General features: G+C 34.0%; 3 protein-coding genes across 4 annotated transcripts in view; 2 read left to right on the top strand and 1 right to left on the bottom strand.

The window, feature by feature from the left end:
- The window catches only part of LOC123523912 (uncharacterized), a 91,542-nt gene that overhangs the window by 33,054 nt on the left and 30,913 nt on the right, over positions 1–27,575 (top strand). The window lies entirely within an intron of this gene.
- On the top strand, positions 8,639–10,616 carry LOC128555808 (uncharacterized). The gene has a single exon (XM_053539424.1). The coding sequence runs from the start codon at positions 8,657–8,659 to the stop codon at positions 10,334–10,336; it is 1,680 nt and encodes a 559-aa protein (XP_053395399.1). The 5' UTR covers positions 8,639–8,656; the 3' UTR covers positions 10,337–10,616.
- Positions 24,576–27,575, bottom strand: part of LOC123523913 (uncharacterized) — a 356,017-nt gene continuing 353,017 nt past the window's right edge. Inside the window, exons 5-6 of one of the 2 annotated variants that reach the window (XR_008370366.1) lie at positions 25,766–25,992; positions 24,576–25,509 (exon numbers count right to left, since the gene is read on the bottom strand). Coding sequence is in view for 1 of the 2 variants with exons in the window: in XM_053539434.1 (XP_053395409.1) it covers positions 25,934–25,992 (59 nt within the window). In the remaining variant the exon portion in view is untranslated. Of the gene's footprint in view, positions 25,993–27,575 lie in introns of both variants that reach the window. The other variant, XM_053539434.1, reaches the window with a different exon arrangement.

The raw sequence follows: 27,575 nt of genomic DNA, 5'->3' as shown, positions 1-27,575 counted from the left end.
AAGTATGAAATACACGGAACAGTAATGAACTAGTTTACAAGTTTTGTTATACTACAAGACTATTATGGTTCTATGGCTAACTACAAATGCCTTTGATTTACATTACTACAAAATGAATAGATACAAATTAGTCCAATGGCACATTATAACTTGTAACAGCATTACTCTAGGAGAAGGTGAAACAACAACAACAACCAGACCTGTTTATATTTACATATGCTCCTACCTGTCACAGCTAACTGGGTGTGTTATCTTTAGTCTCAATTATTCTCTGAGCTTTTAATTAATGACAACAAAAATAATAGGGTTCATTCACTGACCATAGGCAATCATGGTATTGTGTTAAATGACCGTTAACAAGCGTTATTTATCATAACCATGTCAGTCTCAATGTCACAATGACTGACCTATATCATCAAATATCAAGTTAAAAAGTCCTAGAAATCCTCCCGTAATTGATCAGAAACCATTGCAATTCTCAAGGTCAATATGACATCAACCTTTGACCTAGTCTCAACACAGTAAGGGTCAGCAACTAAACTCGACGACCGTAAGCCCAAGCAATTCCAACGACAGATAAGAAACATATTTAGCTTTAATGTCACCTTCATCCCGAAAACAACAAGAGCCATGTTAGACATGGCCAATCCCCCCGTCGGGCATATTATAATTGAAGGCTAATGTTCCTGGCAAGTTCGTGTCTGAAAGTATTAATTTTGGAGAAAGCTTTGAAGAACCGTTTAGTAATGGTCCGCATCAGGGGTTTTAAAGATGTGGAAGAAAGAATAAGTCAGTGGTGAGGTGGTTTACTGCTAAATTTTATTAATTTTCACGAACAGTATAGCTTATAATGATGTTTTTCTATATGGCTACTGTAAAAAGAAGGAATGGAAAGCTAACAGGGAACAAGAGTGCCAGAATGTCACAATATATGCCCGTCACAGCAAATTTCTTTACTCTAGCAGCTGTACTTGCAAATGGAATTTTAATTTTGTGGTTGTTTAGTAATCATTGTAAGTCTTTTGTTTTTCTAAGTTCACAAGAAAACTCCCTACCAGGTAGAGATATCTTAAAATACACCTAAAATTGGAAAGTAACATCCATGTTGTACCACAGAAAAGTGATCTTGTTTTTTCCCTACGGTCAGTTATAAAAATGTTACAATATAAGTTATTTATAGTAACAACTAAGGGAAGTTAATCATTAAAAAAAAAAAAAAAAAAATATAAGTCCACACAAAAATCTTTACCAGGTAGAGATTGGTCAAAATACACCTCAAAATTAGATGTAGCATGCATGTTGTACTACAGAAAAGTGCGGGAACATTTTACAATCAAATCAGGGGAACAGCTATGGGAACAAAATTTGCACCTACATATGCAACATTAGTATTAGGTTACTTGGAAGAAAAGCTTTATACAATCTTGGAACATGCAACAGACACAACATTTGCTACATATATAAAAAAGAACTGGAAACCATTCCTAGATGACTGTTTTGTCATTTGGACAAAATCACAAAACCTACTTGAGCATTTCCACGTCCTGTTAAATAACTTGCACCCAGATATTAAATTCACAATAGAAATAGGGGAAACACAATTAACTTTTTTAGATATTTTGATTAAGAAAAATGGTTGCCATCTTTCAACAGACATTTTCTTTAAAACTACAGATACAAAACAATACCTTAATTTTAAATCATGCCATCCAAAACATACAGAATTAAGTATACCATATAATTAAGCAAGACGTATTTGCACAATTGTTTCAGATACTAACATTAGGAATATACGCTTAAAAGAACTTATGTCATCACTTCTTAACAGAAATTATCCTAAAACTATCATCCAAAATGGAATCAGCAAAGCACTAAAAATTCCAAGAGAGACACTACTTAAAACACAAATCAAACCACATAAAGACACAATTCCTTACGTATCTACATTCAACCCTAAAAACCCTGAACTATATACAATTATCACAAACAATTTACCTATAATAATGTCAGACACTAAAATGAAAGAGGTACTCACAAACTCAAAATTTATCAAAAGCAAACGGCAACCACCAAACCTTAAAAAATTATTGACAAAAGCTAGATTCACAATAAAGTCTGATAAAAACGGAAATTTCACCGTAACAAAATGCAAGAGACCCAACTGTAGCTTATGCAAACATATAAACGAAAGCAATTACTACAACTTTAACGGCATAAGATTTTACATAAATGAAAATATGTCCTGTGATGTAAAATATGTACTTTATGTAATCACCTGCAACGGATGCAAAGAATATTATATTGGCCAAACTGGCGATAAATTAAGAACAAGAAGAACTATCCATGCACAACAAATACGAGACCCTTCAACTAGACAAATTCCACTAAGTAATCATATAGATATTTGCAGTAATAAAGATCCAAAGTTTCAAATGTTCCCATTTTTTAAAATGAAAGTAGATAGTACTTCAGCTAGGTTAACGAAAGAAAATTATTTTATAAAATGCTTTAAACCAAAACTTAACAGCCTACAGTAACAGTTATATTCTCAATAATTAAATAACAACGTTTATTACGCCCCTTTGAGCAAATAACGTCAGAACTACGTCCCTTTATATTGACGTCGCGTCATTACCATAGTTACGTCACGTTACATTGTATGTACACTGATGAGCCGATAGGCGAAACTAGTTTGTATTTTTATAATTAAATACAGTTGGAAAGGCATGTGAAGTCATTTTATTTATTTGATTTATAGACTTCCATCTTGTGCCGAGTCTTTTCATCGTCAAGTATATATATATATATTTTTTTTTTCTTTTTTCTTTTTTATTCGTTATATATATATATATAGTAGAGAGAATTTATACGAACTAAATCACCACCACAATATACCAGACCAATTACGGCAGAGCGCCTAGCAGTACAAACGAACACGCACATGCCACAGCAATATATATATAAGCAGACTCCATTTGAACAGACTCAGTCAAACTGAGTCTGCTATAATTTTGCTTGATTGCATTCTGTAGATCTGTTCATGAGAGGTAATGAAATATGCGACATCTCTCACGCTCCCAAGCACTGGATTAAGGTATCCACACATAGGTAACATTTCGATGCCTGGTGGTTATCTTTTGAAAGAATTGTGTCCGCTGAACAAGAATTAGTAAATAAATTATATGTACAAATTACTACAGTCATGTTTTGTTTCACTGCGATATAAATAATCTTACACTTTAATAACTGGATTTCTGTTGAAGTATCACTGAAGACTGTAAAGTATGCTAACTAAAAGTCATTCAATATATTTTGAATTGTAATTTGTATATTCTTTTTCAGTAGACAGTAGACAGTACACTTTCAGATTATACCAAATTATATGAGCCTATCAGGCATCAATATTTGGTATATTTTAATAGCACTGATATATAGAACTTGCTTATTTTTGAATCGATCGGTCGGATACCTTACAGTGGAACTCTATTACACATCATTTAAATAGACTCTCAAAGGACCAGAAAATATAACAACACTGAATTAAAGTGAGAGACACTTTTTACAGCCATCACACGGATTTCTTTTGTGATAGTTAATAAAATATGTAAACAGATACTTTGGGAGCACAAAATGCAACCAAGACTCGGTTTAATTGAGTTTGTTGCATATGTTATTACCTCCTATGAACAGTATTCATGTGTTTATGAGAGGTAATGAAATTTGCAATACCTGTCCTTATGGGATTGAGAAGAACAAATATCTACTTTGTATTTACAGTTACAAATTAACATTGACATTAATGAGGCCAAGTGATACTATATAAATGCTTTACTGAATTAAAGTAGTAGTATGCACAGTACTTTATTTCTTTACAAAATGTACTCCGTCCGCTTAGCTCAGTAGGGACAGCGCAGACTTATAGAAACCGGGGTCATGAGTTCGATACCCGGGCAGGACATGTTCTCTGTGACAATTTAATTAAAGACATTGTGTCTGAAATCATTCGTCCTGTACTTCTGATTCATGTGGGAAGTTGGTAGTTTCTTTGGGAGAATAAGTTTGTACTCATGTAGAATACAGGAACACTGGTAAGGTGTACTGTCCGCCGTTACATGATTGAAAAAACATAAATATTTACAAAACGTAGTTCAGTTTAGACCATATTAGCTTTCTGTATTGTAAGAGATTTATTTAAATGTGTTTAACAAATTAATATTACAGGCAAAAGGCAACATTTAAAATCAAGGTTGGATTGGGGATAGCAAGACTAAACGATCTTGTCTCATGTGTTATGGATATGATCCGTTTTTATAGATCGTCATCAAATATGGACTGTACCATCATTATAAGGTCTTCTTCCAAGCTTTTTTGGTCAACATACCCTTAAAGGGGCCGCTTCAGCTAAAAATAGACATATCTTTAAACGCCTTCTCATGAACAGGTTTATGTTTCTTCATTAAAGTCGTCTGTAGCGTCATGATAAGGTGTTCTTCAAATTTTATCAAATAGGACCACTTGGCCTTCAAGATGCCGCTAAAGATAAATATAGAAAAAATCTTTATGCGACTTCACAATGAATCGCTTGATGATTTTCATCAAGCTTAGTCTGAAGCATCATTATAACCCCCTTCCCCACCCCTCCTCAGTCATTCACGTAGTGTAGACGACCTGTGGCTTTCCACTTTTGCTATTTAATAATCGCAGCAGCGTTGAATGCGCCATGTGACGGCCGTAAAAAGTATTTTCAATCAAAGCTGTTATATTTCGATGTCTTAAGATCGTTCAACAAGACGTTTGTGTTGTATAAGCGTACTTTTTTCAGCTCGAAATTTCCGTTTGAGTAGTTCCAATACTCCCGCTTTAATAGCTTTATGTACTGTTTTATCACCCATTGGATATGTTGCATACTTCTTAATTTTGCCCTAAGGCAGTTTCTTTGATAGACAGACTTCATTACATCAGATTCCCTCTTTTAATTCCTGTTTGTTTAGTTCTGGTCATTGTTTTAACTATTATTTCAACTGGGGACCATACGCCGCTTTTCATCATGTTCATGGAATTGCACCCTTTGCATCATTGAAGGTTCAATGTATAAAGCCGTATGAATACATATGCTCGCATCTCTGAATTATAGGGACTCGATCCTACCGATTTTCGTCGCGAATCGATCTCTCTACGGTAACATGCGATATATATCGAATGAGATATACTATCAAATTAAAAAATGTGGTCTTCCGGCACGTGCACAGAACGTCTGACTTCGGAATTTTGGAAGTATACGCTTTTTTCTTGAGCGTTATAATCCAGTACACATCTGACGTTCTACCGACGTTGGTTAGACTTTGAATTTTAGTCATATCAACGACGTCTTATAGACATCAGACTTAGACGTATAGGAGACACTGGAATTAGGTTGGATAGAAAATATGTTGAATATTTTTAGTTAAAAAAAAACTAACTGGTAAAATTTTGCTAGTATAATTTAGATATTTATTTGTTTTCATAAAGGCCTGAACATGCGCTTATTTCATTCGCACATCAAACATTATTAATTATGTTACGAAATAAGTACTTTTATCATGTGAAGTTTGACGGTCCTGGGTACAGTGTTTCGCGAGTAAAGTGCCTTCATGCAAAAAGTTAACATTGGCACCTGTGACTTTGATCTTTGACCTAGTGACCCCAAAGTCAGTAGGGGTCGTGTACTCAATAAGTATCATTATTCACTGCATGGCGATAAACTGCGTCAAGGGAGGTAGAGAATACTTGGATTCAGTGTTAAATTTTCTAGTCCTTGTGTCTGACGGAAAATGTGGTAGACTCGACGATAGGCAGTTTTTAAAGCCTGCAGGGATTGAGTTTCTCTTGTTGCTCCGTCTTGTGGAAAAGCGTGTACATGTGTTTGATTATGGTACTTTCAGTCATTGTTGTACACTTATTTACAAGATAACGTTTATGTCTTACATACTACACCTTTTCTTACCGTTGTTTGTGTTAAGGATACAACCGGCGAGAATGACTTTATTAACAATGTCATGTGACTAATGAATATGGTTTGCGGCTAACAATGACAATTCAAGCGCACCATTGATTTATAACTCCTCTGTCGTGTTTTCGCCATCAATCTTTCGGAGACGGTGCCAAGCAGAAGACGGTGCCAGGATGTGCCAGGAAGGGCTCCTTTATTTTACCTTTTCCTTCTTTTGTCCATGTAAATTTTTTTTGTGTAAATGTCAATCATTTACAAGTTTATTTTGCAGAGGCTTCGCTACAGTTGCAGATACTTAAGTGTTTGTACAATATAACAGTATTGTTCAGGTGGAGATTGGAGCAAGCCAAACAGCTGGCTTACAGAAACTTTCGCTCGTGTCTAAAACTGCCGCTTTGGTTCATCTATGGTCTCTTGACTTCGTTCAAAGCTGGAAAGTAACAATACCACATAAATTGTGTTATTGCAACTTACAACCGAACAACAAATGCAAAACAATGGTGACTGGCTTCTGCCAATTTGTGATTTCGTGTTGTTTGGACAAAAACACGACAATATGAAATCACGACAAATTTTACACGAACACACGACGTTAAGAGGGCGCCGACACGACAAACCTTTGTCGAGTTTTCGTATAAGCGGGTATGAATATGTCGTATTGGCGCCCTGTATTTGTCGCGACGTAATGTTTTCGTGTTGTCGTGTTTTCGTTCCGCCAAAACGAAAATACAACAAATACCTTATTTGTAGAGTTTTCGTGTTTCCGCTTTGGCATCTTCCGTTAGACGTACTCACAACAATAACTGAACTGAAAACAACATAACTGCATGCTAGAAAACATGATTTTAAGAATTAATATTGATTTATGTCCTATGTATATTTCGACCGAATACCATTTTGTTACATAAAAAGATATCGAAAGACGAAGGTCGAATATCAAAATAATATTTTCTAACAATCTAGACAACGAAATGCACCAGAGGCCACCATTGCATTCATATATTTCAAAAATGTCCATGGGAATACCAACTGACCCCCTAAATAGGACGGCATGACTTTTGGATAAAATGCAACAGGGACAACCATTTCATACCTATATTTTAAAACTGACAAGGGAGAGACCCTGTAATTCCACTTTAAGGAGGGGATTAACACCCGTACCTTAAAATTTGGACTAAAAATGCAACAGGGGCCATCATTTTATTCATTTATTTCAAACATTTACAGGGGGGACAAGCACTGACCTACCTTACATGAGGGTTACCCCCTTCCGGACTTAACCCCACTCGGCTCGCCTTTGCCGCCTTCATTCTTTAACTGTTGCCGCTCACCGAACCCAATTTAATATTTCTTAAGCCGGGACTGATATACATACACTTTGTAGGCTTATAACGATAACTTACATCTGATATATGATTGTGTTATTTTATAATCTCAGATCTCCTAATGGAGCTTTAGTGAATATAGATAAATTTCGAATAGATGGCTCGTTTGAATAGAAAGAAAAGTGATTCTAAAACCCTTTGCCACTGGTTTCAGAATTATTCTACGTTTCATAAGAGATGTCTGAAAAGTATTTGTCATGTTTTCGTGTTGTCGTGTCAGCGAGGCGAAAACACGAAAGATCGATAAATACCTAATTTGTCGAGTTTTCGTGTTTTCGAGTCGGCGGGGCAAAAACACGAATACTCGCCAGATAATGTATTTGTCGTATTTTCATGAAGGCGGGGAGAAAACACGAATACACGAAAACTCGACATATAAAGTATTTGTCGTGTTTTCGTGCTGGTGGGGTGAAAACACGAAAAATAAAGAGCGCCAACACGACATATTTATACCAGCCAACATGAAAACTTGTCTATAAACTTTTCGTGTCGGTGCCTTCTAAACGTATAAACAAAAATTTCGTATAAAATGTGTCGTGTTTTCGTGTTTTTGCCCGGCGACACGATAACACGAAAACTCGATAAATTATGTTTTTGTCGAGTTTTCGTGTTGTCGTGATTTAGTCCCGTCGACACGCCAATACGAAATGGCAGAAATCAGCCACCATACCAAACGGAAGTAGACTGTACAGAGCGTTCGTCTATCAATAGTCAATAATAGGAGCGATCGTCAAATAAGACGGTAGTCAATGTCAGCAGATGTTCCCTTTTGTACCAACGGGTATGTTAATTTTATTTGTTAAGTTTTACCTAAAATATATCTTATGATTAATTTAAGGCAAGACAGGTTTAATTATCCTGTTCCTTGTATTCCAAGACACTTTGTCGCAATTTAAGTAATGTGGCGACTTTACCGATTATATCAGGTATGGGTTGGAAGCTGCAAAACCATTGACCTTTCTTAACACGTTGGAATGTCCTGAAAACGTTCTTTTTAGATAGGTCATGAATTTATATTCACGAATAGAGTTATTTGTTTTATTTCTTCATCATCCGAAATTACCAAGTATAATTTTTCAAATATAAACATTTTCTATTGTTTGCTTAAAATTTACCCCGACATATTTTTGACATTCCAACAGGTTAAATAACCCAAATTTCCTGCTAAGGTATTCAAAGTTGAAACTCGATAGGTATTTTGTGACGGATGGATATCTATCACTTGTATACACCTCGCATAAATTTACACATTTGAAGTTCAACTTGATATAACTATGTGATTATGAGTTACAAACTGACATTGAAGCGAGTGAGAGAGATGGCTAGCAGTACGGAAAACACAGGTTCAGATAATGACGCAAAAGGAGCAAGGAATTGTGACTTCTGTGCAACAAAGCTTGCGGAGGGATATTGTACTGATTGTTTGGAATACCTGTGTGATGAATGCTTACGAAACCATTGTAAACCTAAGCCATGTAGAAACCATAAGTTAGTTGGAAAGGATAAAATGCCTAGACGACAAGTATCTACCGATGTTGTGGACAACAAATGTGACTGCAATGCAAATAACAATGTTAACTTCTGTTGCGAAGAACATCATAAGTTATTGTGTGTAAATTGTATCGCAAATATTCACAAAGGGTGTCGATTTAGGGATTTAACTGAACGTTCAACTCACACAGAAAAGTCGGAAGAGTATTCAGAATTTCTTAAAGAATTAGATGAGTCTGAAAATATGTTCGAAGAAAAAAAGGGTCTTTCCCAACAACACGAAGAAAAGTGCAATGAGTCGTTTAAGCAAGTGTTTCAAGATATTGATATTATGAAACAGCTTTTGCAGGAGAAAATGGACGCTGTAGACAAACTAAAAAAGAAAGCTTTGGAAAAAAGAAATGAATATGTAAGAAAAATGCAAGCAATTAAGCAATCGAATAGTAAAGCGGTAGATGACGTCCGTTCGAGAAGAGATGATTTAACTACACTACAGGATATGGCTCAGCCGGAAAAGTTGTTTGTTGCTTTATACCGTTCCAAGTCATTTATGAAACAACTAAAACAAGACATGGCACGAACCAACGTGGGTAACATTCCTCAGACATACACGTTTCTCACCAATAATGTGCTAAAGAATATGCTTACTAATGTCGCTAATGTAGGTGAACTGGTTCAGATTGAGAAGTCAAGCAGCTGTAGAATTGTTGATTATCCGGAATACGGTCTCCCAAAATGCATAGCACTTTCTGAAAACAGTATTGCCGTAATTGACTGTATACACAATACACTGCAGAAAGTAATTGATGGAGACACAGTCGCTCAAATAAAATTGTCTTCTGGTCCATGGGATATAGCTAGAATAAGTAGTACGAGCGTTGTTGTTACGCAACCAGGAGAGGAAAAGGTCTCGCTCATTATTCTTGAGGATAGGTCAGTTCGTATTGATAAAGAAATACAAGTATATTGCAGATGTGAAGGCATAGCATATGCCGATGGCAAACTTTTTATTGCATCTTCAAAACCTGCTTGTCTAGTCATTTATGACACGACGCAGTCAAAGGAAGAAAACAGAATAACTACGGGTGAAAATGGTTGTGCGTTGTTTATTCAGCCGGCATATATCGACGTCCATCCACAGATGCATCTGATATGTCTTTCAGATAGAAAAACAAATAAAGTTTTTCTTCTTAAGTGGGAAGGAGCTCTGTCAAATGTCTTTACATGCAATCACATGAAAATGCCACTGGCGGTTGCATTTCATGGCGATACTGTTGTTGCTGTTGGATTTGAGTCAAACACCATCAACGTCATACCATTTGAAACACAAGAAGGGCTAAAAATTGAAACTCAGTTTTTAAATAACCTTGCAGTTGATAGTTTTTTCAACGACTCATTATTCAAAAAGAATGCATGTTGGCAATATTGTGCCGGAAAATATTTTGCTGTTGCTTGTAAAAGTAGCGTATAACAGAATTAAGCATTTTTGCGATAGGATAGAAGTCACATTTCAATACACAAATAAAATTTTTTGCTGTTTTCACATTTCGTGAGTTGTCACGTAAAATATATAATCCTGATAGATAATAATCCTGATGCATTAATAATTTGTGTTATTGATAACAGATAAAATTCTGATAATATCTGGTAAAATACAGAGGTGGAGAACGTTCTAATCGCAAGCTTATTGTTGAATTGAGATAACATATTTTTAATGTCTTTGTTATTTTTGTGTTTTAAATAAAATACTCATTTTTGAAATTTTTTTTTCTGCCGACACACGCGCAAAGGTCGGGAAGAGGGATATTGTTTACGGTTTGCAAATAGAATGGTTACAATCTAAGCTTATCAGTTAACAAAGAGGAAGGATGTTATAAAGTCTACATATTTAGTCTTAGGATATGGGAATTTAATGAACACAGGACATAGTACGTATGTAGTGTAAAATCCAAGGCAGAAGCTGAAGAAGTCATATTGTACAATTCGGACTCCACAAATGACCATTGATGCAGTTGAGTGTGATACCTCTCTGGTTTTCCTAGTCTTGGGCATCATGAAATTACCTGTAGAGCAGTATTGAATAGATAATGATATAATCAGGTGACAGCGTTTTGTTTGGAACTAGGGCGGATTGTCGTGGTAACCATTAGAAGATTACCATGACACGAGACGTTCAATAAAACAATAGATTAAGTAAAATTTCAAGTTCTTATGAGATGAGTGGCGTAACATATAATATACATTCACTCATCAAATTACTCAAGGCTAAGAGATATTTTCTAGTAATAAATAAAAAAATATTCGTCTCGACATTTGCATTATGTTTATGATTTTGGTAAACAGACTAAACACTGAGTATGCCTGTAACATTTTAACTGAAAGGGAAGACGTTAAATGTTAGTAATTTAAGTGTAGTCGCAAGTTTCAAGTTAAAAGCAATTCAAATTTATTGTGTTATCTTAACCTTGACCATTATCTTGTTTACCTCAGAAGCTATGAGTCATTAACAGACCACAACATAATTCTAAACAATAATTTTCGATAATGATCATCAGGAGAGTTGAAGCACTTATCAGAAAAAGTTCTATCTCAGTGACCTTATTGATTCTTTTCCCCTTTCTACCACATTCCAATCTAATGTATTGAACCGTACTAAAAGGGAAAACTGATCTGATGGGAGTCTCTAGGAACGTATACCCCTCAAAAGCGAAACAAAATAAAGACATCTATATAGGATACCTAAGGTAGAATATCCAACGAAACAAATATATATATGGATATACAGGGAAAGATATACACTGGCTAATTGTTCGACAAGCTCACCTTTAGCCCAACCATGTTCCAAAGTTATCAGACATTGTAAATAAAAGTCATCCCTAATCGGCAAATCCATAGCGCATGTATCATAAATAGATCATAAAATGTAAATCCCACCAATTCTCGTCTACAGTTATATAAAAAGTAAATCTAAATAACCGTACAAGCATGTACTTAAAGACTTGCAGAAGGCAGAGCAATCTGTGAGCCCGACAAATTATGCAGGAAGATAAGTATTAAATCAGATATGTCCCAATGGGATTTTATAGCTGCCTATCATGAAGTCTTCCACCTGTTCCGTCATACATAGCTCAGTGTCCACTTGTAAAGATCTGAACACCAAACATGAAATGTGCTTCCAAACAGTCTGGTCATAACCTATTTAAGTAAACGGGTCGTGGTATTTTATCGGACAGAGTTGGAAAATTACCATGACCCAGAATCTTAGGTAGTTTGTAATAAACACCTCATTAAAAATCATGTTTTGATATACTTAGTCACGCATATGTATTCAAATTACTGTAAAAAATGAAGCAAAATGCATTAGTTTAGCTCGCCCCGGATAAACAGTATCCGGTATAGGATTAAAAAACAAAATTAACATATGCATAAACATGTGGAAGATTAAATGAGGATGTAATGATTTCTGGATATGCATATATGTTTCAATATACATTTGTTTACTATAGCAATTAGCCACAACAGCAACATTATTTTCCTGTGCAGTCGAAATCCAGTCTTATTTTCGAAATAAAAATGAAAAAAAAAAACAAAAAAAAAAAAAAAAAAAAAAAGAAACGTTACTATTACAGCATATGTGAAGAAGATATGTAGCACAGTTCGCAGTTCCAAATAAAGGGCGTCCCAATGCTGATCACCACTAAATCAAATGTAAACCTACGCAGGTCTAGTCACAAGTAGACCAAATATAAATAGTCGTATTCTTTCTTCGTTCCTTCGTGTCCTAGCTCAGTACCGCTGTGCTTTCTTTTACTCATAATGAGTTTCCTTATAACACTATAAACGAGTGTACTTCCCCTCTTCCTGTTGTGACCGGCCAAAACAATAAACTCACCGCTCAAGATTGGAAGAAAAACTATTTTAAAGTGATTAATATGCTTTTTTTTGGTTTGTATATTTATATTTCATTGGAAACTGAACGACTGTTTCGTCGGGCCCTTAAGGGTGTTTCTCTTGTTGCTCTGTCTTCTGAAAAGGCATTGAGTACATACGTTTTTGGTTCTAAAGGTTTGCTTTTTTGTGTTTTACATACCATGCCTTTTTGTTTCCATTACGTGTGTTAGAGATTCACCTGGAGGGGATTACTTTTATTTACAATGCCCCGTGTCTTTGGAACATGGTGGGGGTAAGAGTGAGGTTGGGTGCGCACCATAAACCGGTTTAAGTTCCCCAGTGGTGTTTTTGCCACTGACCGTTCCATGGCGGTGCCCCACTGTATTCCTTTGTTTGTTCGTTTTGTCCTCACGTGTTGGCTTAGTGTGTGTGTGCGTGTATGTGTATGTGTGTGTTTGTGGTGTGCACGTCTGCGTGCTGTGGGTTTCGTTTTTTTGGAGGCTGCGTTTTTGGTACGTGGCATTCCCTGTTTGATATTTGTCTTTGTTTTTTTTGTTTGTTTCTTTATATAATGTGTTGGGCAGATTACAGGTAGAATTATAGCTAAAAGCTCGATTGATCGCTGATTTTGTCCAGATATTGCGTCGGCGTCAAAAGTGCATTTGTTTACTTGAAGAATGATCTACATACAAATCCCAATGTATTGTGGATAAAGAAACCATACTTGTTTGGTAAAATAAAATAAAATCATTGATAAAACCTCCAGTTTGTTTCTAACCGTCAACGAAAGAGGATGCGGTGTAGTGTCCTGACTGTATGCATGTTTGCTTGCAGTATTGCACAAATGTTTGCGACGTTCATAAAAAAGACTATATGCCTCTTTGCCCTTCCTATGGTATTTCTTCTTATTTATAACCCGCAAACGAAGTTTGAAGGACGTCACCATGCGGTCTGTCTGTCCGGTCTGTTTGTATGTGTGGCCTCATAAATTAATACTATTACACCTGCCTCTCTCAAACTTCACACACGCACATAGACAATATGTAGTTAATGCCCGTCCACTTCTTTTTCTTTCCTATTTAAAGTGAATGTCACACTTTTGAGGTCAAAGGTAAAATTGGGGTTCATTCTATCTAAAATAAGCATGTTCCTGTCGCATGCAAGATAATGCATGAACATGCAGAAGATTAAATTGAGCACAAACTTTTTTCATGTGAGTGGTTTCTGGGTATGCATATATTATCCAATATGTTTGTTTACATTAGCCGCAAAATTATTTCCCCGCGCAATCGAAATCCAGTTTTATTTTCATATATTAAGGAAAAAAAGTTACTATTATTCAAAATGCGTTTCGTTATGTATGTGTGTCAATTTATCTACCATGTCCCTGTCGCATGCAAGATAAAAATGGCGGCGGAATATGTTTCTTTGAATAACTAAAAACAAGGATGAATATCCAACAGGGAAGGCCACTTTCTAAAAACGCAATCATCTAAAACAAAAATATTACATAATGTTTCGCAATTATAAGTTAGCCTAGTGCTGTTTTTCCAGGATAATTTCATAGAATGAATGTGATTTGATTTTTAGTTGTTAAACGCATGAAGTCAGTATTTTCTAAAACATTCCCGAAGGCATTCGACCGAATTATGTTATATAACTATAATTCGCACTCAAGCAGAAAGACTTAGTGTCTTTTATCTTCAACTGAATTTAAACAACAGAATCTACAATGACTTGAATTGACTGGTTCACCTACATATCTGCCAGTCTCTACTCAAATAACGCTGAATGAGATGTAAGAGATTTAACGCATCTCTTGCCTACTTTTCAAGGGGAGGCCCTCCGATTACTTGAAAGCGGATATCCCCTCCCACACCTACCTTCTGTACAAAGCTATGCTGCTCATATCTGGCGTACACATTCGAAAGAGAATGGTTTCCCTTTGCGAAGGTTAGCTGCGATGTATCAATGTAGGGTTAACGCACGTTTTTTTATGTAACAACATCTGCAGAATCCTAAGGGATTGGTTGGTGCACGAGCCCGTAGGGCGATTGCACCAACATAGCCCGAGGGATTCTGCAGATGTTGTTTCACGAAACAAACGTGTGGTATCGCTATTCTTGCATAAAACACAACTAAAGTGCTGGAAATATCGAAAAAAACAAGACTATTCAGCTGACATTAGCCGATCGAAGTCGGCCGTTTCAGGTTATTATGGACACATGTTTTATTTATGCATTTCTTCCAGGGCCTACAGAAATAGTGCATATTTTATACATGTCGAACGGACATTCTTGCTGTGGTAATTTCTTTAATATTAAATATATGTAAAATAAGTATGACTCCCCCTTTTTCCGATATATCGGTAGGAACTTTAGCTTTAGAGGCTCGGAATTATGAGAAAAAGGCATACACGGCATCCTGTCTTTACACAATTTGCAGGTGAGGTGCCGACAGAACACAATTCTGCTTGGTTTAAATTAATAGTCTGTCCCTTACGCTTTTTAAATGTAAACATTATCGTTTAATAGAAATGGGTATCGATACCTATTTTCTTCATATCGTTAAAAATGAAATCTCTAGGACTATAACTAGAAACTTTTGCTTTGCACCCCACCCCAACGCGATCAAAATTTGATAAACACAAAAATTTGAATTTTTTCCAACATCGATATAATCAACTTAGATTGGATTTATAAACTCAAACATGGTTGGTAAGATCTACAAATAAATTGATAAATATATAATAAATACCTTCTGTTCATCAAATGTTCATTAACTATGGAAAAATCCTTCAAACTTTAAGCTTCGTCATGTTTATGCTTTACATTACACACCATCACTACATCAGTAGACAGCATAGATGTGTAAAGTAGACACAAACAATTTTTAAAAGTTTTAGTGTAAGATTTAAAGTTAGCATGTCAACTTTCTCGACTCAAATTAATTTGGAAAACAAAATTGTATTTTTGTAAATGTTGTTTGCCTATCATTTTCAGGGATTAAATCGCGGCGTGTAAACTTACTTCGAGTCAAATACGTAGCCATTGTAACTAAAAAATTAAAACCGGAATTTTTAACATTTTGACTCCAAATATATATTGCTAAATGCATCAGATACTATATATACAATATTACAACGCTGTGTGTTGTTTTTTAAAAGAGATATTTACTCCAAAACATTTAGTCCCCATAGCATTTTTGGAAATAGGATAGACAGCTCCTGAATGACTATCTCATCAAATTTGCTGATATAAAAATAAACTTAGGTATTTTCCCGGGATACCCTCATTAAAGTATGTTTCGTCATTTCATTCAGACATGGAATGTAAACAAATACAGGAACAACTTAACAGTACAAGGACATCAAACAACCTATTTTATTTTCCTTCAGGACAGGTACACGTGTTAGGTCATACTTGTAGTTAATAAACCAAAATGTAAAACAATTAATTAGCTCATCAAAGAAATGAAGACTAATAACTTCACAATATTTTATTACCTCCCTTCATTACATTTATCATCTACATTCTACATAAATGTTTATGGAATTACCTCCCTTTATCTCAAATAAGCTTTCTTATATTGCAATTTAATCAGTCAGTATTTTTACCTTAATTTTCAGACAAATAAATTTATATTTTTTTAATCCATGGTAAGATGAAAAGCATAAATTATATTAAAGAATACCATGAAAGCATTTATCACACATGAATGCAAGGTATACATAACAAATAATTTTGAGCCTTGTTGCCAACGACAATGTTGAAAAATATTAAAGCTCAGATGGCATAACAGTGAGATAAAATCTTTTTAAGTTAAGTTGATAATTCCCATATTAACTTATGACTACAAAAATTCAAAGTATGTTGTTATTCCCATTTCAGTCCAACATATCTAAAGAAGTAAATACTACAAAGACTGTGTATCAAATTTTTGAAAATAAAATTCCACCAACATATTTTGTTCTTATTTCTTTTATCTTGATTATGTGGTGTACTTATCTGGAATGATGAGATATTTTGAAATGTATATTTCTTTATTCTCCTGGATGGAAAAAAATAAAATATATAAACAAAACACCCATTTATACCCATCAAATTGTAAAATACTTAAGTTTCTTTGATGTTAGTAATTATATGTTGAGACATGAAAACAACATAAAATATCAACATAAAATATAACTAAAAAATTGTGGAACATCATATGTAGATTAGATTAGACTGTATTATACAAATATTCATATGAAAATATGTGACAACTCTGGTTAAACAGAATATAAGTTAACTTATGGTAAATTGTTGAACTGCTTTTAACATTAATCTACAAGTGATGAATGAGTTCATCTTACCATAACTTTGACATTTAATGTATTATATAAGAAAACTATAACATACAAGAAATGACACACAGACAGTATAAGTTGCTGAATGACTGGGCCAGTCTCCACCACAAATACTATGAAACTTAAAAAGTCCAATTAAATGTGTTTCTTTAAATTAGATTGATCACATTTTAACACTTCTATGAATGCAATTGTTAAATGCTTGCTTTTTACATGCATGCAATAATGGAAATAAAAAATGAGTTAACAATATATGTATACAGTCTTGTCATGAACACATTCTGTACAGATGATAATACATAGAAAAGTCAAGATATTTATTATATGGGTCCATCTCAGTTTACAGCTGGTGCATGGCTGTCTTGCACTTGAATATACATCTTGCAGCACAGTTGGGGTAAATTCCATTTCACATGACAACACACTTGTAGCACTTCTGGAAATACAAATGTAAAACTTTATTACATAAAGAGAATAAAACATGATAGTTTTTAAAACAATTATAACATCATTTTAGACATTTGCAGATGTTCTAATCTTAGAAATATATTATCAAGCAGCAAGTCAGGTAACTCTACAAATTGACATTTTGTCTATTTTCAACTTGTCTAAGGAATTACCTGTTTTAAGCAGCAAGATTGTGTTGCTACTTGGCTTGCTGCTTTATTTAAATTTTACATATACTTAGATTCACTAAATGACAAGTTATTTAATAGGACTGTCTGAAAAGATTGCATATTTTATAACATTCAATGTACATATTCAATAAAATGGTGAAAAAAATAAACAGATAAATCTGATGATGTTCACCTATGATCTCACCTAAAAGCTCCAACAACAACCTACAACCTCTGATTAGTATACGATGTAACAATGATAAACTACCAAAAGTGTTTTTATATAGCATGCAAAACCAATGAACTTGAGAACTGCCAAAACTTCACCTTATGAGTAATATATGTTCACTTTTCCCCTTGTTGAAAGTGTTGTTTTTCTTAAAGCATTTGAAATCATAGATATTATAAGTACAATGCAACCTCTGTAGAGCAATACCCTGTGGGATATACAAATATTTTAGTTATTTTGAGGTTGTTGTTCTGGAGAAGTAAATTTGATAGTTATATTTCAGCTTAGGGAAATTCTCATGATGTTGTTATAGAGAGGTTTTTGCTTCAGAGAGCTTCTGGAGAGGTTGTACTGTGAAAATTGCTTCAAACTTCATCTCCTTCAACTGAGCTAAATGAAGAAAAACAACAAAGGATTTTCCAAATTTAGAATTTCCTTGTTTACAATTTGACATTTAATGTTAGTCAACTATGCAGACATATTTTTATGTGACACAATGCCGCCTTTAACTATTTTATTCCAATGAACAAATTGTCAGTCTTGACAAAATCATGTGAAAGAAAGATCACAGTAAAAAAAAATAATCCTAATCATTTTATACATATTGCAAAATCAGCTTTACAGAACTCATAAGTGACAAAAAATTAAATTCAAATATTGCCTTTGTGATGTGCAGCACCGGCCATGTCTTTTTATCACAATAGTTTACCTTATTTATATCTGTTACTTTTGTCATAACTTTTATGTCCCTTCTGCACTAACCATTGTCTTCAAGTTCTGAAATATTGTAAAACATTAATTCACACACATTCTAGGAAATCAACATAAAATCAGTGTCAAAGCATTTGAATATAATTGTTTTAATTATCTTAATACAAAGATACAAATGTACTTCATGTTTTTGCTGACTGATACAATATACTGAAATTTGTATTTCAATATTTATTATCAAAGTACATGTTCATTCTATTTTTGAAATGTTGACATTACAAAGCTATCACACATTTATTACTAAACCATATCTATTATCATTATTTTTAATGGAGATATGTACTTAGTAAATTGAGGGATACACAAAGCTACAGGAAAGAAATGTTTATGCCAGGCTGACATAAAGTCCAGAAGGTTCACATCTTGTCAGGAATGTCAGTCTTATAGCTGTCTTGTACAGTTATTTCAGGAGCAAGAATGTAGCCATACAGCATATAAATGCTTTGAGACCTTTGTTTAACATACAAAAGCATAATACCTCCTGCATTTTTCATAATGGTAACATCTTCTTGGACTGCCACAGGGTAAGACAGGTCAAACAACTGTACATGTACATACTCAAACTTTTCCTTACCAAAACTGAAAATGAAAATTATACAACATTTTTTTTCCTTTATTTTTGTACAAAAGATGACCTATGCATTTAATACAGACTTTTTACATTTATTAATCTAAATATATTAAAATTAATAAAATATCTCATAACTCATTGTATGATTAAAATTATAATCATTAATAAACTATATCAAACATGAACCTGAAGTGTTCTAATTTATAAAGCTGCAATTATTAATATTGAAAAAAATGCAACTATTGTATACAATGTATATTAAAAAAAGTATCATGAACCTGATTATAAAACAGTCTCAGTTCAAATGTAATAACACATGACTGTCAGAAAATCAATGTATGTTGTACTTTATTGATATCATCATGACATGAATGCCATCAATAAACTTCATATATAACAAACTATACCACTATGTCAGCCTCTTTCTTGTTATTTCTACAGCTTCCAAAGACAGACTGCAACTACATGTATCAGACACTGTAAGTAAAATATACAAATAATCATTAGACAAGAGAATTTTTCATGTTAAATAAAGGGAGTTAATTAAATGCAATCTGAGAATTTTTGCTAAACATAAAGGGAAGTAATTATCAATAAAATGAATGAAGAAAAATGCATATATAAGGGAGGTAATTTAGAAAAAAACAACTTCAAATGTCAGTATAATGATAGTTGACATTGACAATGACCTATATCAAGTATGCACAACATAAGAAACAGCAAGCACTTGAAAAATGCATTATATTTCCTTGCAATATCAAGAATATTTGACTGTATGTAAGGGTTCTCTACATGCTGTTATACTGAAAAAAACTTTAGTCTAAATATAGCTTAGATCTATTTATATCTTCAAAAAAAGGAAGTCCCAAATTTCCACAGCTATTCACAGACTGAAAATTTTAGGTACTAATATCAGCAAAGAGGTTGATATCTATACTTTTTAATAACTATCGTCAAAGGTAGGGAAAAACTTACTGGAAAGGCATAAACTTCTGATCTAGTCATTTCAATACATTTTCAGCTCATTTGCATATAAGAAGAAATTTACAGAATTCCCCCTGTTTCTCTTCATTTTCAAAAAAATATGCAAGATGGATATAAACCAAAACATTCTCCTATGTGTCAGCTATCAGATATATATTTCAACAAAAACTGTCAACTTACCTTGTTTTTAGAAGAAGACAAAATTCCATGGCAACTTTCGCTTCCCCGCAAAACTGTACCGGTGCACACATAAAAAAATCTCAACTGTGATTTTCAAAATAATACAGTCAGACCACAATTATTTCCCTTGAAAATAAAATGCTCTAGGTAAATGCCTAAAATACGCGTAATAATATAATAATACGGAACGTCAACTTATTACAAGTTAAAGTAAAGTTAAGTTGAAAAATGATATTTTTATTAAAAATGCAGATGAAAAAATTTCATAAATCTCGGACCTTTCGACTTCGGCCGAAATTGATTCGGGATCCATAATTTGCTTACGTTGGAACCGCAACAGCATAATCAAAACGTTCACCAACAGCGCGTGCTCACGAGAATCTCCTTGTTTGTACACGTTTTTCCCCTGTTTGTGCATGCCCGAAATCGGCAAAAAACAAAGGTTTTATGCAAGAATACTGGATTAAGTCAATGACGTCAACAAGACATAGAAAAAGTTCACTTTTTATTCAATTATTGAAATGAACTAAAAGAGTTCCGGATAAACAGTGAAAATGAAATATGTTAAACTTCAGTAAAAATTTAGAAAACATATGTCACTGCAGATGAAAATAAATGAAATGAAAATATATATGCAAAAGCTACGAAAGACCCGTGGTGACATTTCAACTTCATTATTTCACGATTTCTGCTTCCTGATTTCACGATTTCCACTTCATGAATTCACGATTTCACGAATTCACGATTTCACGAAAAAACTTCACGATTTCTTGATTTCACGATTTCATGATTTCACGATTTCTTGATTTCACGATATCCACTTCATGAATTCATGATTTCACGATTTCTGCTTCCTGAATTCACGATTTCCACTTCTTGAAATCACGATTTCACGATTTCCACTTCATGAATTCACGATTTCACAATTTCCACTTCATGAGTTCATGATTTCCACTTCATGAATTCACGATTTCCACTTCACGAATTCACGATTTCACGATTTTTACTTCACGAATTCACGATTTCCACTTCACGAATTCACGATTTCAACTTCATGAATTCACGAATTCACGATTTCCACTTCACGAATTCACGATTTCACAATTTCATGAATTCACGATTTCACGATTTTTACTTCACGAATTCACGATTTCCACTTCACGAATTCACGATTTCAACTTCATGAATTCACGAATTCACGATTTCCACTTCACGAATTCACGATTTCACAATTTCATGAATTCACGATTTCACGATTTCCACTTCACGAATTCACCATTTCCACTTCACGAATTCACGAATTCACGATTTCAACTTCATGAATTCACGATTTCACGATTTCCACTTCACAAATTCACGAGTTCACTTCACGAATTCACGATTTCAACTTCATGAATTCACGAATTCACTATTTCCACTTCACGAATTCACGATTTCACAATTTCCACTTCACGAATTCACGATTTCACAATTTCATGAATTCACGATTTCACGATTTCACTTCACGAATTCACGATTTCACGATTTCCACTTCACGATTTCACAATTTCATGAATTCACGATTTCCACTTCACGAATTCACGATTTCCACTTCACGAATTCACGATTTCAACTTCATGAATTCACGATTTCACGATTTCCACTTCACGAATTCACGATTTCCACTTCACGAATTCACGATTTCAACTTCATGAATTCACGATTTCACGATTTCCACTTCACGAATTCACGATTTCCACTTCACGAATTCACGATTCCCACTTCACGAATTCACGATTTCAACTTCATGAATTCACGATTTCCACTTCACGAATTCACGATTTCAACTTCATGAATTCATGATTTCCACTTCACGAATTCACGATTTCCACTTCATGAATTCACGATTTCCACTTCACGAATTCACGATTTCCACTTCACGAATTCACGATTTCCACTTCACGAATTCACGATTTCCACTTCACGAATTCACGATTTCAACTTCATGAATTCACGAGTTCACGATTTCCACTTCACGAATTCACGATTTCCACTTCACGAATTCACGATTTCAACTTCATGAATTCACGATTTCACGATTTTCACTTCACGAATTCACGATTTCCACTTCACGAATTCACGATTTCAACTTCATGAATTCACGATTTCACGATTTCCACTTCATGAATTCACTATTTCCACTTCACGAATTCACGATTATAACTTCATGAATTCACGATTTCACCATTGTGAAATCGTGAATTCGTGAAGTGGAAATCGTGAAATCAGGAAGCAGAAATCGTGAATTCGTGCATTCATGAAGTGGAAATCGTGAAATCAGGAAGCAGAAATCTTGAAATAATGAAGTTGAAATGTCACCACGGGTCTTTCGTAAAAAGCTCTGTAGTGACTTCACGTTTCACTATTCCCATTCCCTACTTCTCATTTGTCATTTCTTATAAGAAGTGAGAAATGTTAATTTTAAATTTCACAGTTCTCACTTCACGTTTTCGATAAAAAAATTGAGAAGTGTGAAGTAAAAACATGTGAAATTCACATTTCTTATTTTAATCTTATTCTAGGACACATACAGAAAATTATAAAATCAGAAGTGAGAAATGTGAATTTTCACATTTCACAGTTCTCACTTCTCGTTTTCTATTAAAAAAAGAGAAGTATCATTAAAATTTTCATAATTTCTGTACTGGTATATTTCATAATGTATAATAGGAAATGAAAATGGAAATGTGAAGTCACCATTGGGATTTCGTATATATCTCATTATAAAATATATGTTAAAAATATTGATATATGTAGACTATAGATGTAGACTACTATAAATTAGTTTTAAAAAAATGATGTTTAAATATACAACTACCATACTTCCTGGCCCTAATTTCACACAAAACTTATGCAATTATTAAATTAAATGAGTTATTTTAAAATCGAGCTATTGCTTAAGTTATTGTTATTTAATGTTGATTTTTTTCTATAACAATGCATTTATAGCTAAATTATACTATGTTTAGTAGTATTTGTCTGCAGTACTTATTTCAGTCACGCAAAGTTGATATTTCTCTTCAAGTATGATATAACGAACATACGTATTTGCTTAAGTATATATTTCCTAATTCTATTCTTCGTTTGCTGTAAAATTCAGAATTGTTGGGTTTTGATCTATGGAATAGTCAGTCATATACGGTTCTGATATAGATGAAAAAGCCAACATTGAAGACGCATCAAGGAGATAAAACAAGCATTTAAAATAACAGACTTAGCGAAGCAATCACTTATTTTTTTATCGTGAAACTGGGGTCTTTTTTGACATCTCCTGACTACGACTGTATACTTACCATACAACCGAAACTGAGTACCTATTGAAAGTAATACATCTGATAGGAGCTATATTCATAGATATAATATTATTCTAAGGGAATGTCAGACTCTCTGTCAGCTTAACAATATAGATACATTAAACTGAAGCCACAATCTTGATGGACCAGAAAATATAACACTACTGAGTCTAAGTAAGAGGTAATTTTGACTATCGTTATATGGCACATAAAGGCTAATTTCTTATATTGGTGGAATATCTATCGTAACAATCACTCCAACGAAAGATACTTTATAATTTTCATTTTGCATCCACAGATAACAAAATTTGGCGAGGTTAGAATATAAGCACTATGAACGATATCTTTGATTGTTTTGTATTTCTGTCGTTTAAAACGGAACAAAGGTCTAGCTTCCTCTGTAACCTTTAAGTATGGATAAATATTCTCATATAAATATGTTCATCCTTTTAAAGTTTTAGATAAAATGCTTTGACAGTGGAGATAGTGGGAACCTTATGAACTAAATAGTAATTCTTTTGCTTTTTAAGATCATTTTAGCCATCTTGGACGCCATCATGGATTTCCCGTTTATAATCATTTTGTCAAATTTATGTTGTTAATATATTATAGCATACTTGATAGCGTTTCTTTATATCACAATAGATAACACATTTGTCCGATTGCATTAAAATACAGGCAATAATATGTACCTAAAAGACGTAAAATTACCAATTTTCAGGTTTGACCGTGAATTTGGCATTGACCTTGAAATTCTTTTAACAATTTTTCTTCAGTTTTTTTTAAATTTTAAATTAATTTAGTCTTTCATTGATATAAATGATCGGAGATGCTTCACCTCTGGGAAACCTATACAGACTTCTCTTATTCTCTTCTCTTTCATATTGATGTGTAGCTGCCATTGCCATTAGTTCATATTCAATACTGCTAGTCTCAAAGCTACCACTAATATCCCGAACCACTCCACATTCGGTATCAACCTTTGGACTTTTCCCATATCTGCATATCTTTTTGTGTCTCACAAACCTTTCTTTATCCTTACCCCTAAAAACATATCTACATCAGTTTTCTTCGTATGGACAAATCAGCCAACAATGTGTATGCAACAATTTCATCACAGCCATTCGAGTAGTTGAATATCCCAAAACGTTTCTATGTAGCAAGCTTATAACTTGTTTAACTTACGAAAGCATTACAGTTATCCTTTAGAAAACATTAAATATAAGGTATGAAACTAAATATTACTGATCAAAATTGTAAGTTATACTTCCGTGTACAAGCACACAATCACAGGTATTGTTTAAATACTTGATAACTGGATAATATTGAGAAATGTATTATTTACAAAATTATATAACCTTGAAAGATAGCAAAGTAGGTTACATGTAAATCACTTTTAAATATAATAACCTGGTCTCATGTTCACAAAACATTTTCAGTATCAGCTTAGACTTTTTGTTATTTATGATTAAAATTAATGACTATTTCCAAGTGATCATGTTGTCCTGATGATCAGCCATCTAGAAGCTCTAGTAAAATTTGTTGGTAAAATTTCGATATCAAATCAAACTCAGCATGTACTTAGAATAAACATCCCGTTTAGAAAAGCGCGATAACCACTTTGATAGAACGTCTTGTTTTGCCAATAGTTAATTTTTCATTTCATTAAGTCTGAAGTAGAGGTTACCGATAACTGCATACATACGATGAAAATGCGGTGGCTGAAAAATAAACAGTTCTAACATGATATCATTCTTATATTTGTAATATATTTACAACGTTATTGCTATCCATTATTTCCCATTTGTTGACACTGGCTTTAAGTATCCCAAGTAATTTACTAATCCAAGTTAAGATGTCAAAGAAAATAGATAGATCTAGTCAGAGAAAGTATAACCGATGCATAAACATCAAATACTTGGCTAATTCCGAATGCCAAAGTCATATCGAAGGTGAATTTTATCACTGCATTCTTACCCTAGCATTTTCCTTATAAATGTCAAACCCTTGTACAGTTATTTCATGGTTTTTCAAATAATTTTAGTCATCATGCTATAACGTTTTAATTGCTTGTAAATATTCAATTATTTCAACAGCTTCACTAAACAATATCTCAGAAGTCCAATCCCTCTAACCGAATGTACACTAGGGACGAAATAAATCTCTTATAGACGGTGTAACTTTCCCTCTTGGAGTTCCAGTACCTGCAAATTCAACAAAAAACATTGCGTGACTGAACTGAAAAAAAAGAACTCTACATAGTGTAGGCTATAAGGCTGAAAATATGGCCGAATTGTGCACTTTTTAGAAGAGTTATGCCCCTTGAAATCATTTATAAAAGGTATTAGTATACAACACCCACCATATACCTTTTTATGAAATACAAATTCCCAACATTTTATGCGAAATGTATGTCGGAGGAAATTATAAATCAGTCTTGGGGCTAAAAATAGAAATAGATATGCATATATGAGAGTTACGGCCCTTGAATTTGTAAAAGTATAGAAAAATTGGACAACACTTATAATTGTACATTTAAAGTTTGATTTTTGAATAGCTTTGTTTAGCTATCTTTCAGAAAACGATGTTGTAAGTAGTAAATGACATGTTAATTAGTTCTGAAGCCCTATTTTCATGCCCCCGTTCTAAGAAGGAGGAGTATATTGTTTTTCAGAGGTCGGTCGGTCGGTCTGTCGGTCTTTTAATATGTTGAACAATCGGTTTCCGAATGATTACTCAAGAACGCTTAAACCTAGGAACATGAAATTTGATAGGAAAGTTGGTCATAACCGGCAAATTTATTTCTATTGATTTTGAGGTAAGTAGGTTAAAGGTCAAGGTCACAGTGACCGGGAATAATTAAACAGTTTCTTGATGATAACTTGGAAACGCTTGGTCCTAGAATCACGAAACTTAAAAGAAAGGTCGATCATGACAAGCAGATATTTTTTTTATTGATTTTGAGGTCAGTAGGTCAAAGGGCAAGGTCACATTGACGAAGAAGAGGTCTACAGTTTCCAGAAGATAACTCAAGAATGCTTGTGCGTAGGATTATGAAAGTTGATAAGAAGATTGGTCATGACCAGCAAATGATCTCTATCGAATTTAGGTCACTTTGTCAATAGTTAGTCACAGTGACCCGGAACATTTAAACAGTTTCTGGACAAAAACTATGAAACGCTTAGACCTAGAATCACGAAACTTAATAGAACGGTTGATCATGACCAGCAGATGACCACTACTGATACTGAGGTCAGTAGGTCAAAAGTCAAGGTCAAATTGACGAAGAACAGGTATACCGTTTCCAGATGATATCTCAAGGATGGTTTGGCATAGGATTTTGAAAGTTGATAAGGAGATTTGGCACGACAAGCAGATGATCTCTGTCGATGTTGAGATCAGTAGGTCAAGATCTTAGGGATTCAGAACAGTCAAACAGTTTCTGGACGATGACTTGAGAACCCTTAGACCTAGAATCACGAAACTTTATCGGGTGGTTGATCATGACCAGTAGATGACTCCTATTTATTTTGAGACCAGTAGGTCATAGGTCAAGTTCACAGCGATCCGGAACAGTTGAAGCGTTTCCGAATGATACTTGAGAACGCTTAGGATTAGAATCAGGAAATTAACGAAACTTGATAGGGTGGTTGGTCATTTTGTCAGATAACAAGAGAATGCTTTGGTCTAAAATCAGATTTGATCTAGAGGTCATTTATGACTAGTAAATGACCCTTTATTTTGATTTGATGTCAGTACGTCAAACGTTAAGTTCACAATGACCCAG

This window comes from Mercenaria mercenaria, chromosome 3 (assembly GCF_021730395.1).
Source record: "Mercenaria mercenaria strain notata chromosome 3, MADL_Memer_1, whole genome shotgun sequence".
Lineage (NCBI taxonomy): Eukaryota > Metazoa > Mollusca > Bivalvia > Venerida > Veneridae > Mercenaria > Mercenaria mercenaria.
This window is presented reverse-complemented; position numbering and strand designations above follow the sequence as displayed.